The 14579-nt window shown below is 37.7% G+C and overlaps 1 protein-coding gene across 2 annotated transcripts in view; it reads left to right on the top strand.

Annotated features, from left to right (window-relative positions):
• Positions 1–1442: 1442 nt before the first annotated feature.
• camk2a (calcium/calmodulin-dependent protein kinase II alpha) overlaps positions 1443–14579 on the top strand; it is a 61844-nt gene continuing 48707 nt past the window's right edge. Inside the window, exons 1-2 of one of the 2 annotated variants that reach the window (XM_051878239.1) lie at positions 1443–1722; positions 4229–4323. In XM_051878239.1, coding sequence (XP_051734199.1) covers positions 1661–1722; positions 4229–4323 — 157 coding nt within the window. In that variant the 5' untranslated portion in view covers positions 1443–1660. The remainder of the gene's footprint in view (positions 1723–4228; positions 4324–14579) is intronic. The other variant, XM_051878241.1, reaches the window with a different exon arrangement.

Here is a 14579-nt window from a genome sequence, read left to right as displayed (position 1 = left end):
TAAAAAACAAAAGGTCATTGGTCACAATCAGCTGCAAAACTGAAAAGCATCTCTGGACCCACTTTATATTAGGTGGCCTTAACTACTATGCACTTAATCATTTAATACACTGCACTTATTCTGTACATACAGTACATGTTTATACATTGTGCTTATATTTTTAAAAATACCTGCATGTAATTACATTATAATTACACTGTTGACCCATCCCTTACACCTAGCCGTACCACCAAACCTGTCCCTAATCTTACCCGTATCCCACCTCAATAGCAGCAAAAGTGTTTTGCAATACAATATGAACACAATAAGTATATTGTACTTATTTTTTGATGTAAGTACATAGTAGTTAAGGACACCTAATATAAAGTGAGACCGAATCTCTTGTGTTATAAAAGTACAAAATAAACAGAATAATGAAAAATAAAACGTGCTGAGATTAGTTTTCTTTGCGCGTGAGTTCATTAACATGCAGTGATATTGGTGGATGCACAAAGTTCAATATTATGCTTTTTCAAGAAATCACTGAAAGATGAGCGAGAAGGAGACCTTTCCATGAGGAGACAGCGAGTGAAGCGGCACCTGAGGTTTCCCGTTTCCAGGACATGCATATTTCACCACTGGACTAGACTTCGACACAAATCGGCACAATGCCAAATGATTTTGTCTCATTATAACAGCAGAAACAACTTAAAATACTACGTCATTTATGATCATACAGATAAGAGTAAGACATTATTCGAAACTCACAATAACAACAAAACATTGTGCTTTTGTAAAATAAAGAAAACAAACTTTCTGCCGTCCCGGTTTCCTTTCCGTGAAGTTTGTGGAGCGCGTCACAAAAATGAATCGAAACTCAGCGTATAGGCTACTAGCAAGCTCTTGCGTGCCATCTGAACTCTTGTTTTGGGTTGGTGTGTAGATCGTCTTTTCTTCTGCTCTTTTTCCTGTTGTGGCGGTTAGCAAACAGCATTGCATTACCACATACGCCCCCTTCTTTGGTTGGAGTGTGAATCGCTGTATTTGTCGTCTGACTGTATGCACCATACCGTAACGGTTCGGGATGAATACATGTACCGTTACACCCCTAATAGACAGAGAAAAGACAGACATCATTAATTTTGCATGCAGGGGAATTTCTACTAATGAGCAGTAAGGAATAACAGGCCAACCTAGTCACATCTTTTTCAGCGAATTAGTTAAAAGATATGCTGCAATGGTTGCATCTGAATGAAAGGATTTCAACTGAATACAGATATAAAGAAGTGTACTGTAGCCGTCATTTTAACTGAGAGCCTTTAAAATAGCTAATCTATTCATACAGTATAAGCAGACTGCTGTGAAGTAACAGTGTGATGCACACTGAAGGTGTGTGGGTGTGTTTTACTGTCTGCATGGCTTCATGTGTGTGAGCATGTGAGGAGAGGAGGAGGATGCGGCTGCCATGGTAACGAGGGCTGTGTATGGAGGACAGCAGCCAGTCGCAGGCAGCCACAGAAAGATCTATCTTTTTTTTTCTCATTCCACTTCCACTTTTCCAATATAGAAAACGATCTCCAGACCAGGCGTTTGATCGCGCTTCTGTTCCTCCTGCCTGACGCTTCAAACGCTTCACCTCACAACACTCTCATCAGACGCAGGAAACACACGCACTTCCAGGATGGCAACCATCACCTGCACACGCTTTACAGAGGAATACCAGCTGTTTGAGGAACTGGGAAAGTAAGTTGGAATGGCTACATTTCTTTAAACCAGTGTGACATGTTTGAGCTGCACAATGCCCCAAGATGTTATTTTCAATCAAATGCAATATTTAGTTTTACATATCAGCTAATGTTAATTGTTAAAAATCTTGTCCCTTAAAGAATAATCTGGAAAAATGTCCACGATAGATTCTAAAAGGACTGCGAATTCACTTCAAGTGAATTGAAAACAGTTAAAAGGCAAATCTCATTCGTGTATTTGGGTTTGAATGTTTTAGAATGTTATGAAATCAGTGCAGTCAGAACGTGTGGGAATGATCCATGGGTATGTACTAACTTGAGAATGCACATAACGCAACTTACATTACATAACACAACAAGCAGACATTGGCTGAAGGAGATCCACAGAGGAAATGACTTAAAAGTTCAGACGCAAGATCTGATGATCGATTCTACATTAAAACAATCATATGCCTACAGAGAGAGCATGTTGAAGAAAAAAAAATCACTGTCTAGTGTTTGCGCTTCTTCAAAAATCTCTCATGCCGCTTTTTAAATTTAATTGTAGTCAGTGCTTAATTAGCAGTCAGCAACCCAACTGGGTTTTGCAAAATTCAGTGACTTCCCAATGTACTGACTGAACTCAACCCACTAACAACATCAAGATTAACATCATCTTCCAAGATGGCAGAAGAGAAAATGAGAAAATACCATATATATATATATATATATATACATATATATATACGTTCTCTTCTGCAATCTATAGATATATACTGATATATATATACTGTATATGTGACCCTGGACCACAAAACCAGTCATAAGGGTCAATTTTTTGAAATTGAGATTTATACATCAGCTGAAAGCTGAATAAATAAGCTTTCCATTGATGTATGGTTTGATATTTCAGTAGCCCCTCACCGCAGAACATACGAGATCCAGGGGGTGGAGACGGGTATAGGTCTAGGGATATGTAAAGTGGGAGGAGCTGGATCTGGATCCAAACTCACCCCCTGGATCTCGTGTTCTGCAGTGAGGATATTTGGCTGAGATACAACTATTTGAAAATCTGGAATCTGAGGGTGCAAAAAAATCAAAATATTGAGAAAATCGCCTTTAAAGTTGTCCAAATGAAGTCCTTAGCAATGCATATTACTTACAAAAATAATTTTTTTTTGATATATTTACGGTAGGAAATTTACAAAATATCTTCATGGAACATGATCTTTACTTAATATCTTTATGATTTTTGGCATAAAAGAAAAATCGATAATTTTGACCCATACAATGTATTGTTGGCTATTGCTACAAATATACCCGTGCGACTTATGACTGGTTTTGTGGTCCAGGGTCACGTATATTTTCTGCCACATATATAATAAATTTTTTTTTAAAAAACTAGAGTAATCATAATTACAAACAGTAAGTTTTTACATGTTTTTAATATATTTTATAATGTAATAATTTCACAGTTAATCTCCAAATTAAAACAACACACACACACACATATATTTATATATATATGTATATATATATATATATATACACTGAGCCAGATTATAATTCTAAATAATTAAGAAGAAACATAATATACTGACTGCACATAACATTGAAAAAGAGAAAGTCAGAAAATACCATATATGTATACATGTATGGTATTTTCTGACTTTCTCTTCTGCCATCTATATATATACTGCCATTATACATATATATGGTCACTGTGATTTTACCAAGTAAGACATGTTCCTGGATCAACATATTTTGTTTTGGCTATCCGAAAATTTAGCCCTACCTAAACCTAACCCTGGTAGTAAGACTAAACTTGACATAAACGTGTCCCTCAAATCTGATTGGTTGATTGGAATGTTGATTCAGGAACATGCTGTACTTGTGAAATCAGGTTCACCATATATATATATATATATATATATATACACACACACACACACACTAACACACACAAAACAATGCAATAAAAAGAGCTAGATTCTAATTATAAATAATTATGTTCATAAATGTTGGTGAGTGTAATACATACGACACTATAAAATTTAGGTACTCATACATCAATGTACATAGCGCCAGTAACAATGCTCTGAAATGTTGAGGCAGAAGTACAAAAAAAATCAGCTTGCTTCCCTCTTTCCATCCACCCACTCTGTACTACAGCATTTTTTCCTGAGCGAGTGCACTGTATACTTGTTTTCTTGATTTGAGAGCATATAACACCTCTACAGAGATGGGTCTTCAACTCCATCTGGCCTTGTGCCCACTGCTCTACTCCCACACACACCCTCATACTGAACACACACACATCTCTTTCTGTGGGCAGTCAAACCGCTTACATAATTACATTTGTGGGTGGCAATTCAATTCAGACATTGAAATATTGCATAATCCAATATATTACTGCTTGGCTAGCAGGTAAACCTGCATCTTTTTCTTGAAGTTTACATTCACAGTGCCATGCTGCACTCAATGTTCACCATTCAGATATTGCTTCCATGTTCTCTGATTTTTAGGGGAGCCTTTTCTGTGGTGCGAAGATGTGTGAAAGTTCTCTCAGGGCAAGAGTACGCTGCTAAGATCATCAACACAAAGAAGCTGTCTACTCGGGGTAGGTGCACTGATCCGTTCAAGAAACAGTTCAAATGCATTAATATGAGCCTCTCAAGGATCAGGACTGTAAGCAATCAACAATTAAGAACAACAGAACATCAACACTGGACTCAATTTACAGTCGATTTATTGCCAGATGATCTGTAGTCAGTCTAAAGCCCCCTATTTACAAAACTGGTGATTGTTGCTTGACTCGTTCTGTGTTATCTGGAACAGGAATTACTTAAAGGAAGGATTTGACATGTAGTCATTCATAAGAATATTATGGAAGCTTGTTTCTGCCACGGAATAAAACAATTTAAAAGATAATTGTGAGATAAAAAGTCACAATTACCTTTTTTATTTTTTATTTAGTGGCGGAAACAAGCTTCCCTAGGAATATAAAGGTTAAAAACGTAATAAAATGTTACTTTCAAAGACCAAACGCTGGTTGCATAAATTGGTAAGACTCTTACAAGTTATTCAACAATTTTTTTTCTTAAAGACTGAAGTTTTTGAAGTCAGTTACATAAAAACTTAGATTGGTCTAATTTGATACCGAAAAGTAAGACTTATTACCCCTAACTAAACATACACAAACCTGTATTTTACTGAAGACATGCACCAATTTGACAGAGCTGCACTGCTCTCTCCTGAAGAGGGCGCAAAAAACCCGTGATAAATAACTCATCCCCTGGGTTGTTATGTCTGACCCAGGATCTGGTAACACAAAAACTACCCAAACACTGGGTTGTTACGTCTGACCCAGGATCCGGGTAACACAAAAACTACCCAAACGCTGGGTTGTTACGTCTGACCCAGGATCCGGGTAACACAAAAACTACCCAAACGCTGGGTTGTTACGTCTGACCCAGGATCCGGGTAACACAAAAACTACCCAAACGCTGGGTTGTTACGTCTGACCCAGGATCCGGGTAACACAAAAACTACCCAAACGCTGGGTTGTTACGTCTGACCCAGGATCTGGTAACACAAAAACTACCCAAACGCTGGGTTGTTACGTCTGACCCAGGATCTGGTAACACAAAAACTACCCAAACGCTGGGTTGTTATGTCTGACCCAGGATCTGGTAACACAAAAACTACCCAAACACTGGGTTGTTATGTCTGACCCAGGATCTGGTAACACAAAAACTACCCAAACACTGGGTTGTTATGTCTGACCCAGGATCTGGTAACACAAAAACTACCCAAACACTGGGTTGTTATGTCTGACCCAGGATCTAGTAACACAAAAACTACCCAAACACTGGGTTGTTACGTCTGACCCAGGATCCGGGTAACACAAAAACTACCCAAACGCTGGGTTGTTACGTCTGACCCAGGATCCGGGTAACACAAAAACTGCCCAAACGCTGGGTTGTTACGTCTGACGCAGGATCTGGTAACACAAAAACTACCCAAACGCTGGGTTGTTACGTCTGACCCAGGATCTGGGTAACACAAGACCTACCCAAACACTGGGTTGTTACGTCTGACCCAGGATCTGAGTAACACAAAAACTACCCAAACACTGGGTTGTTACGTCTGACCCAGGATCTGGTAACACAAAAACTACCCCAACACTGGGTTGTTACGTCTGACCCGGGATCTGGTAATACAAAAACTACCCAAACACTGGGTTGTTACGTCTGACCCAGGATCTGGTAACACAAAAACTACCCAAACACTGGGTTGTTACGTCTGACCCAGGATCTGGTAACACAAAAACTACCCAAACACTGGGTTGTTACGTCTGACCCAGGATCTGGGTAACACAAAAACTACCCAAACACTGGGTTGTTACGTCTGACCCAGGATCTGGGTAACACAAAAACTACCCAAACACTGGGTTGTTACGTCTGACCCAGGATCTGGGAACACAAAAACTACCCAAACACTGGGTTGTTACGTCTGACCCGGGAGCTGTGTAACACAAAAACTACCCAAACACTGGGTTGTTACGTCTGACCCAGGATCTGGTAACACAAAAACTACCCAAACACTGGGTTGTTACGTCTGACCCAGGATCTGGGTAATACAAAAACTACCCAAACACTGGATTGTTACGTCTGACCCAGGATCTGGGTAACACAAAAACTACCCAAACACTGGATTGTTACGTCTGACCCAGGATCTGGGTAACACAAAAACTACCCAAACACTGGGTTGTTACGTCTGACCCAGGATCTGGGTAATACAAAAACTACCCAAACACTGGGTTGTTACGTCTGACCCAGGATCTGGGTAATACAAAAACTACCCAAACACTGGGTTGTTACGTCTGACCCAGGATCTGGGTAATACAAAAACTACCCAAACACTGGGTTGTTACGTCTGACCCAGGATCTGGGTAACACAAAAACTACCCAAACACTGGGTTGTTACGTCTGACCCAGGATCTGGGTAATACAAAAACTACCCAAACACTGGGTTGTTACGTCTGACCCAGGATCTGGGTAATACAAAAACTACCCAAACACTGGATTGTTACGTCTGACCCAGGATCTGGGTAATACAAAAACTACCCAAACACTGGGTTGTTACGTCTGACCCAGGATCTGGTAACACAAAAACTACCCAAACACTGGGTTGTTACGTCTGACCCAGGATCTGGGTAATACAAAAACTACCCAAACACTGGGTTGTTACGTCTGACCCAGGATCTGGGTAACACAAAAACTACCCAAACACTGGGTTGTTACGTCTGACCCAGGATCTGGGTAACACAAAAACTACCCAAACACTGGGTTGTTACGTCTGACCCAGGATCTGGTAACACAAAAACTACCCAAACACTGGGTTGTTACGTCTGACCCAGGATCTGGGTAATACAAAAACTACCCCAACACTGGGTTGTTACGTCTGACCCAGGATCTGAGTAACACAAAAACTACCCAAACACTGGGTTGTTACATCTGACCCAGGATCTGGGTAATACAAAAACTACCCCAACACTGGGTTGTTACGTCTGACCCAGGATCTGGGTAATACAAAAACTACCCCAACACTGGGTTGTTACGTCTGACCCAGGATCTGGTAACACAAAAACTACCCAAACACTGGGTTGTTACATCTGACCCAGGATCTGGGTAATACAAAAACTACCCCAACACTGGGTTGTTACGTCTGACCCAGGATCTGGTAACACAAAAACTACCCAAACACTGGGTTGTTACGTCTGACCCAGGATCTGTGTGACACAAAAACTACCCAAACACCGGAAAAATAACCCCCCAAAAAAGCTCAACCCAGGACTTTGGTAGAAAAAACAACCCAAGATTTTTTAAAGTGTAGTTGGTTGTACAAGTTTTTAACATAATGGCTATTTTTATGCAACTGTCATACATCATTTTTACCTTATAACAATCATTCACTTTCATTTATATTTCTTGGCAGGATTTTCCTACACAAGAAAACTGCATGTATTGAGTTTGTGACAAATACCTAAAAGTGCCCACGTATGACATTCACTAATGGTGACTAGTGTTGTCGTCAAGTGCAAAGACAAAAAATTCAGTATTAAACCATAAAGTGCTCAAATGCAGCTGTGGTGCCTTTATTAACATGTGGCATGTTAGTTTAAGTATGAATTGTCAGGTATGTTTTTGACAATTTAATCAATGTGAATGTTAAACAGTTCCATTCTTATTGCAATAGGGAAATGAGCTTTTGGAAATGAAACGGAGGGTTCATATGAAAAAACAGACTAGACAACTAAATTATTAGATTAGGACTGAAGATATTGGAGTAGGTATATATGCGTTTGTCATTTTTAAGGAAATTTCTGTACAAATGGTGATTGTTGTATGATTGTCATAGCTGAGAAAGAAAGGCTTTTTTTCCCTGGAAGCTGATATTGTAAAAGCTGAAAGTCAAGTAGAGCAGTAGGAGGCAGTGATATACCCTGAAGGCAGCCGCACACCTCCTACACTATGTTGCCAAGCACACATCATATTATATGCTTCAAATAGTAGCTACTGTACTTGCATTGTTGTTTTAATGGGTTTTTAAACAATGCAGTGTGCATGAGATCCTTCATTGTTGCTAACAGCTTCGCCATCAGTCTCCAATTATATATTATTACTTTATAATAGTAATACACATTCTGTGAAGATATATTCTATTCTGTATTTTGGAGCAGTTTCTGTGCATGTAAAAACAGAGATAGTCGTAACATTTGGTGAGAAAATCAAAATTTCTAGAAGAGGGAAAGATAAAACATTCAGTTCTTTCCTGTTCAGTACATGGCAGCGGAAGCCAAAAAAAATGGCATCCTTGCACTTAAAAAAACAAAACAATTTCTTCCAGAATTAAAACATAATTTGGTATCCATATATATGTATGTGTGCAGTTGAACAAAACAAAATGAGCTAATTCCACAGAGAAATCCTAAAATTGACTTGAATAAATTATTACTGATGTGAATGGGTAACATTTTGGTATGGGGAACACATATTCACTATTAACTACGACTTTTGCCTCAATAAACTCTTAATTTACTGCTTATTAATAATTAGTAAGGTAGTTGTATAGTGTTTAAGTTTAGGTATGGGGTAGGATTTAGGAATGTAGAAGAATAAGGCATTAATATGTGCTTTATAAGTACTAATAAACAGCCAATGTGCAAGCTAATATGCAACTAGTTAAAAGTGAGAATTGTTCCCCATACTAAAGTGTTTCCAGTGATTCTTATTTACTTTGGAACTGAACTTTCTTGTGGTGAGTTGAAAGTGCCTACAGTATAAAATCTTGTATTCAACCAGTTTGAATAGAGAAAATGACTCATTCTCCTGTTTTGTGTTACTGTTTGTACCGCAATGAGCATGAACAAAAGAAAGAAAACCAGAGAATTATCTGAGGTCATACGCAAGATTATAGCCAAGCATGGACAATCTCAAGGCTACAAGCACATCTCCAGAGACCTTGGTGTCCATGTACTTAATGTTAGCAAGACGACGCTGTAGCCAACCGCACTGGATGAGGCCACAAGAGAAAACTGCTGTAAAGAAAGCACTTTAGGCAGCTGCCACCAGATTCAAGCTGACCTTTAGACATGAAATATGACAGTTTTTTGCACCAGCACACTCGCACTGCAGCTCGTACCATCCATCACCAAATCAAAAAAAGATGGTAATGGAAACTCAGCACTGTAAACCCAAACAAGCTGGCAGAGGTAAGAGGTAATTATATTAAAATTTTTAAGTTAAAGGATCAGTTCACTTCAGAATTAAAATTTCCTGATAATTTACTCACCCCCATGTCATCCAAGATGTTTATGTCTTTCTTTCCTCAGTCGAAAGAAATTAAGGTTTTTGAGGAAAACATTCCAGGATTTTTCTCCATATAGTGGACTTCACTGGGGTTCAACGGGTTGAAGGTCCAAATGTCAGTTTCAGGGCAGCTTCAAAGAGCTCTACATGATCCCAGACGAGGAATAAGAGTCTTATCTAGTGAAACCATCGGCCATTTTCTAAAAAATATAAAAATGTATATACTTTTAACCACAAATGCTCATCTTGCACTGCTCTGTGATGCGCCATGCATTACGTAATCATGTTGAAAAGGTTTTTAGAAAATGACCAATGGTTTCTCTAGATAAGACTCTTATTCCTCGTCTGGGATCATGTAGAGTTCTTTGAAGCTGCACTGAAACTGACATTTGGACCTTCAACCCGTTGAACCCCAGTGAAGTCCACTATATGGAGAAAAATCCTGGGATGTTTTCCTTAAAAACCTTCATTTCTTTCGACTGAAGAAAGAAAGACATGAACATCTTGGATGACATGGGGGTGAATAAATTATCAGGAAATTTTAATTCTGAAGTGAACTAACCCTTTAAAAAATTCAATGTTTATGTAAGCAGAAATGGCAGATTTTTATTTTGTACTCATACCAAAAAAAGGTGTTTTCTGGGCCCTGGAGAGGTTTTGATGCCTTAACATTTGACACACATCATGGAAAAAGTCACTGTTTGGATTTAAATAGGCAAATGCTTTTGAGTCTATGACTGGACCATTATTGCTGTGATTATTATGTTTCTAGCAGTTATATATTTGGGAACAGTTCTTCTAATCCTAATTGATGGAGTGTGTAGCTTTTTATTTCTTAAAGGGATCCTTGATTATGATTTTGATGAGTTGAATCAACTCCACAGCGACTACATATATTTATCCACTAACCATTCAGAAACGTCCAGTTTCATTCTAAAAGTTGTAACTTCTTCCTGAGTCTCTCCATCAGTGTCGACTCCGGTTTGAACAATGTAAGGCTGAACACCGTTACTGACAATCCTCATTTTGGCTGCGTGAGATTCTCCAGCTTTGTTGTTGTTGAGCAACCGAAGCATGAGCTGTTAAAGCTCCGCCCTCTTCTGGAAAGGGGGCGGGAGCAGCAGCTCATTTGCATTTAAAGGGACACACACAAAAACGGCGTGTTTTTGCTCACACCCAAATAGGGGCAAATTTAACAAGCTATAATAAATGATCTGTGGGGTATTTTGAGCTGAAACTTCACAGACACATTCTGGGGACAACAGAGACTTATATTACATCTTGTGAAAGGGGGCATAATAGATCCCCTTTAAGCAACCATGTAGGAAGACTCATCATGGTCATATTCCAGGATGACAATGTCATGATTCATCAGGCTCAAATTGTGAAAGAATGGTTAGGAGGGAGCATGAAGAATCATTTTCGCACATGAATTGGCACCTCTGAGTCTACACCTTAAATTCATTGAAAGTCTTTGGGATGTGCTGGAGTAGACTTTACAGAGTGCTCACATCTTGCTTTGTCAATACAAGATCTTGACCAAAAAATGATGCACCTCTTGATGGAAATTTTTCTTGATGCATAATAATCACTGCAATAATGATCCAATCATAGACTCTTAAGCATTTGCCTATTTAAATCCAAACAGTGACTTTTTCTGTGATGTGTGTGTGACAAATTAGATTTAAAAGTCCTTTTGCAGTTTAACATCAGCCTTGTCTCAACATTTTCCAATCAAGTTTGACGTGATTTGGATAAATATAAAGCCTGTCGTAAATTAAATCCAAAATGACCAACTGCATTTCAGTGTAAAATAATAATCCCCACAGTGCCATCATGATCACATGTCCCTCTTTAATTGTTTCCAGTCTCACTCTGAACTATCCTATCACAATAAATGCAGAAAGACCAAAAACATAACTTTAGAAAATTTGCAATAAAATGGCTTTTCCTGTAAAACATGTACATCGGAAATCACGTGAGCACGCATACATTTCTTGTGTGTATGCAAAAGCTTTCCTTTTATGAAGTGAACATATTTCTTGTGGCCATGTGAAAATTTCATTGTCTTTGAATTTGTTCTCCCTGGAAAGGTCACTCGGGGAAAGAGAGAGAAAAAACAACAACAGAAAGAAAACAAAAAAAATAAAACAAAACAATATATCAGCTGCTAATAAAACAGACAGTTATCCCCTACCTACCATTACAGCCATTAAATATTCTAGTCTTCAAACATCTAATATAGATTGTAATCTTCAAACAGAAACCTTCAGAGGGTATCTATGCAATTAAATCTGGAAGAGCAACCAAGAAATTAGTGACTCCCCCACATCCTCAGATGTGCAGTGCCTACTGTATGATACTGCTCAAACAGGCTAAACTAAAAACATTGGATTGCTGTGCTTAACTGGGGACAAACTGAACTGCTTTTTATATAATATATATATATATATATATATATATTAAGGCTGCACAACGATTAATCGCGATTAATCATTTGCAAAATAAAAGTCTGTGTTTACGTAATATATGTGTGTGTTCTGTGTACAATAATTATGTATATAAATACACACACATACATGTATATATTTAAGAAAAATGTTATGTTTATATATAAAATATTTATATGTAATATAAGATATATATATATATATATTTATTTATACATGCATATATTTCTTAAATTTATACATATGTGTGTATTTATATATACATAATTATTATACACAGAACACACACATATATTGCGTAAACACAGACTTTTATTTTGCAAACGATTAATCGCGATTAATCGTTGTGCAGCCCTAATATATATATATATATATATATATATATATATATATATATATGCTTGGTGTTGACCTGATGAAATGACCACTTTTCGAAATGAATTTGTCAGATCTTGAAGGATGAAATCTTCAGCAGGTAGGGAGTTATACATACTGTATGTTATACACATATATATATATATATATATATATATAGTTTATATCTCACAATTCTGACATTTTTCTCACAATTTTGACTTTATAACACATAATTGTGAGTTTATATCACGCAATTCTGAGAAAAGAAGTCAGAATTGTGAGATATAACCTCAATTGTGAGAAAAAAAAAGTCAAAATTGCGAGAAAAAAAGTCAGAATGGTGAGATAAAAAGTCTTTTTTATTTTTGATTCAGTGGCAGAAACAAGCTTTCATAGCATCACTTGTCTCCCTAGCAGAGACATAACTAGGAAATTCTAGGTTAATGGGGGTCTAATATTGGAAGCGACTGGCATATTTGAAGGTGTTCATTCTCTGAAGAGGTTGCTACAAATGGAAAATGGATCACTGGGGTGCTGGTTTTCCTGAGATGAGCCACTTCATTTTTCCATTGCTCATCCCTTCTTTGTAGATGTTCCACAGCTGCTTGCTCTAATTTGGCCAATGATCTGTGCATAAATGTTTCTATATCTTAAAATGACTGACTTGCCACAGTGGGTCGCCTTACAGCGAGGTCCGCCAGGTGTCCTCCAGGTGGGTGTGAGTGAGTGTTATTCCTGTGATGGAAAAGCAACAGTTTCACAAATCTTTTAGAAAATACTATTTCAAAAACATTTCGGTTTCATCATCATCAATGTGACAGACAGCAAGATCTGTAGTAGTAGCCCAGTGAACTAAACCAAACACTTAATCTGCACTGAATACTTCCCCGTCTTTGTATAGTCAGAGTAACCAGCTGTTCACATTACACACAGTTAGTTGTGGAACTTAGAGCTGGGGTGCCCAAGAGTGTGAAAGAGTCACTTTTTTACTTGCTCACATGATCTTATCCTCTTAGGTTCAGGCATATCCCAGCATCTCAGGCCACAGGCGGGGAATACCCCAGACAGATGGCTGGTCCGTCACAGCACTCACACACACACACACACACACACACACACACACACACACACACACACTCACACACACACACACATATTAGCACAATTTAGTTTCTCCACTTCACCAAAGCTGCAAGCCTCTGAGGAAACTCCTGGCTCAGCCGGGACTTGAATGGGGGGGTTTCTTGCTGTGAGGCACCATGACGCCCTTATTCAAGACAGATTTATTTATTTATTTATTTATTTTTACCAAATTGCTTTTTCCAAATTTAACAGCATGTTTTCAAGTAAAGTCTAAACCTATGGTCTAAACACAGTTCTTGGTGGCTTTAAGAAGAATTTCTCAAGTAAAGTTTACTTTGGAATACTGTTTTAAATAAAATTTGCTCACTTTTTTTTATTTTTTTATTTAATACTAATACTTATATATATTTATATATATAAAGGTAAAGGTAATACTTTACAATAAGGTTCAATTTGTTAACAAAATACTTATAAATCATTTCTTAATCTTAGTTGATGTTAATTTCAACATTTGAGTCATTCCACGAAACCGGTACGATTTGAGTCCCTCTGACCTTTTTCAGTGTATTTTATCTATTGGGTCAGCAAAATATATTTTTAAAAGCTTTTTGTATGAATTGAAATGTCTCCTTTAATAATGTTTAAAAACATTATTAGAAATTATTTTGTTTTTTTCAGTTGACACCTATTTTGTGTCCCTCAATGTCCCTCAAGGCCTTCTATGAAAGTGTACTTGGGATATAAATAATAAAATGAGAAAAAAGGCCATTCATTTTGCCATTCCCATAAATATCCATCTGTGCTTTTTTGCTGGTAATGTTTTTTTTTTCTAAGTAAATTCATGATTATTCATTAAAATCACATTATTTAGTTCCGTACCTCAGTAACCCCTCAACCTCGTTACACAAACCATTCTCCCCCTATAAAAGTAATGAACCGATACTTATGTGACATCATTAATAGGAAGTGACATCATAGAAGTCTTCTGAACAACATTGTGAGCAGACACAGACAAGTTACCACCTTCTTTAATAATTATAACTAAATTATGTTGTGAAATTGTGTTTGTTAAGCTTAACGACTCAACCCCGTTACATCAATTAAAGATAGAA

This window comes from Ctenopharyngodon idella, chromosome 21 (assembly GCF_019924925.1).
Source record: "Ctenopharyngodon idella isolate HZGC_01 chromosome 21, HZGC01, whole genome shotgun sequence".
In the NCBI taxonomy this organism is placed as follows: Eukaryota; Metazoa; Chordata; class Actinopteri; order Cypriniformes; family Xenocyprididae; genus Ctenopharyngodon; species Ctenopharyngodon idella.
Note: the sequence above shows the minus strand (reverse complement) of the source record. Positions and strands in the feature narration are given on the sequence as shown.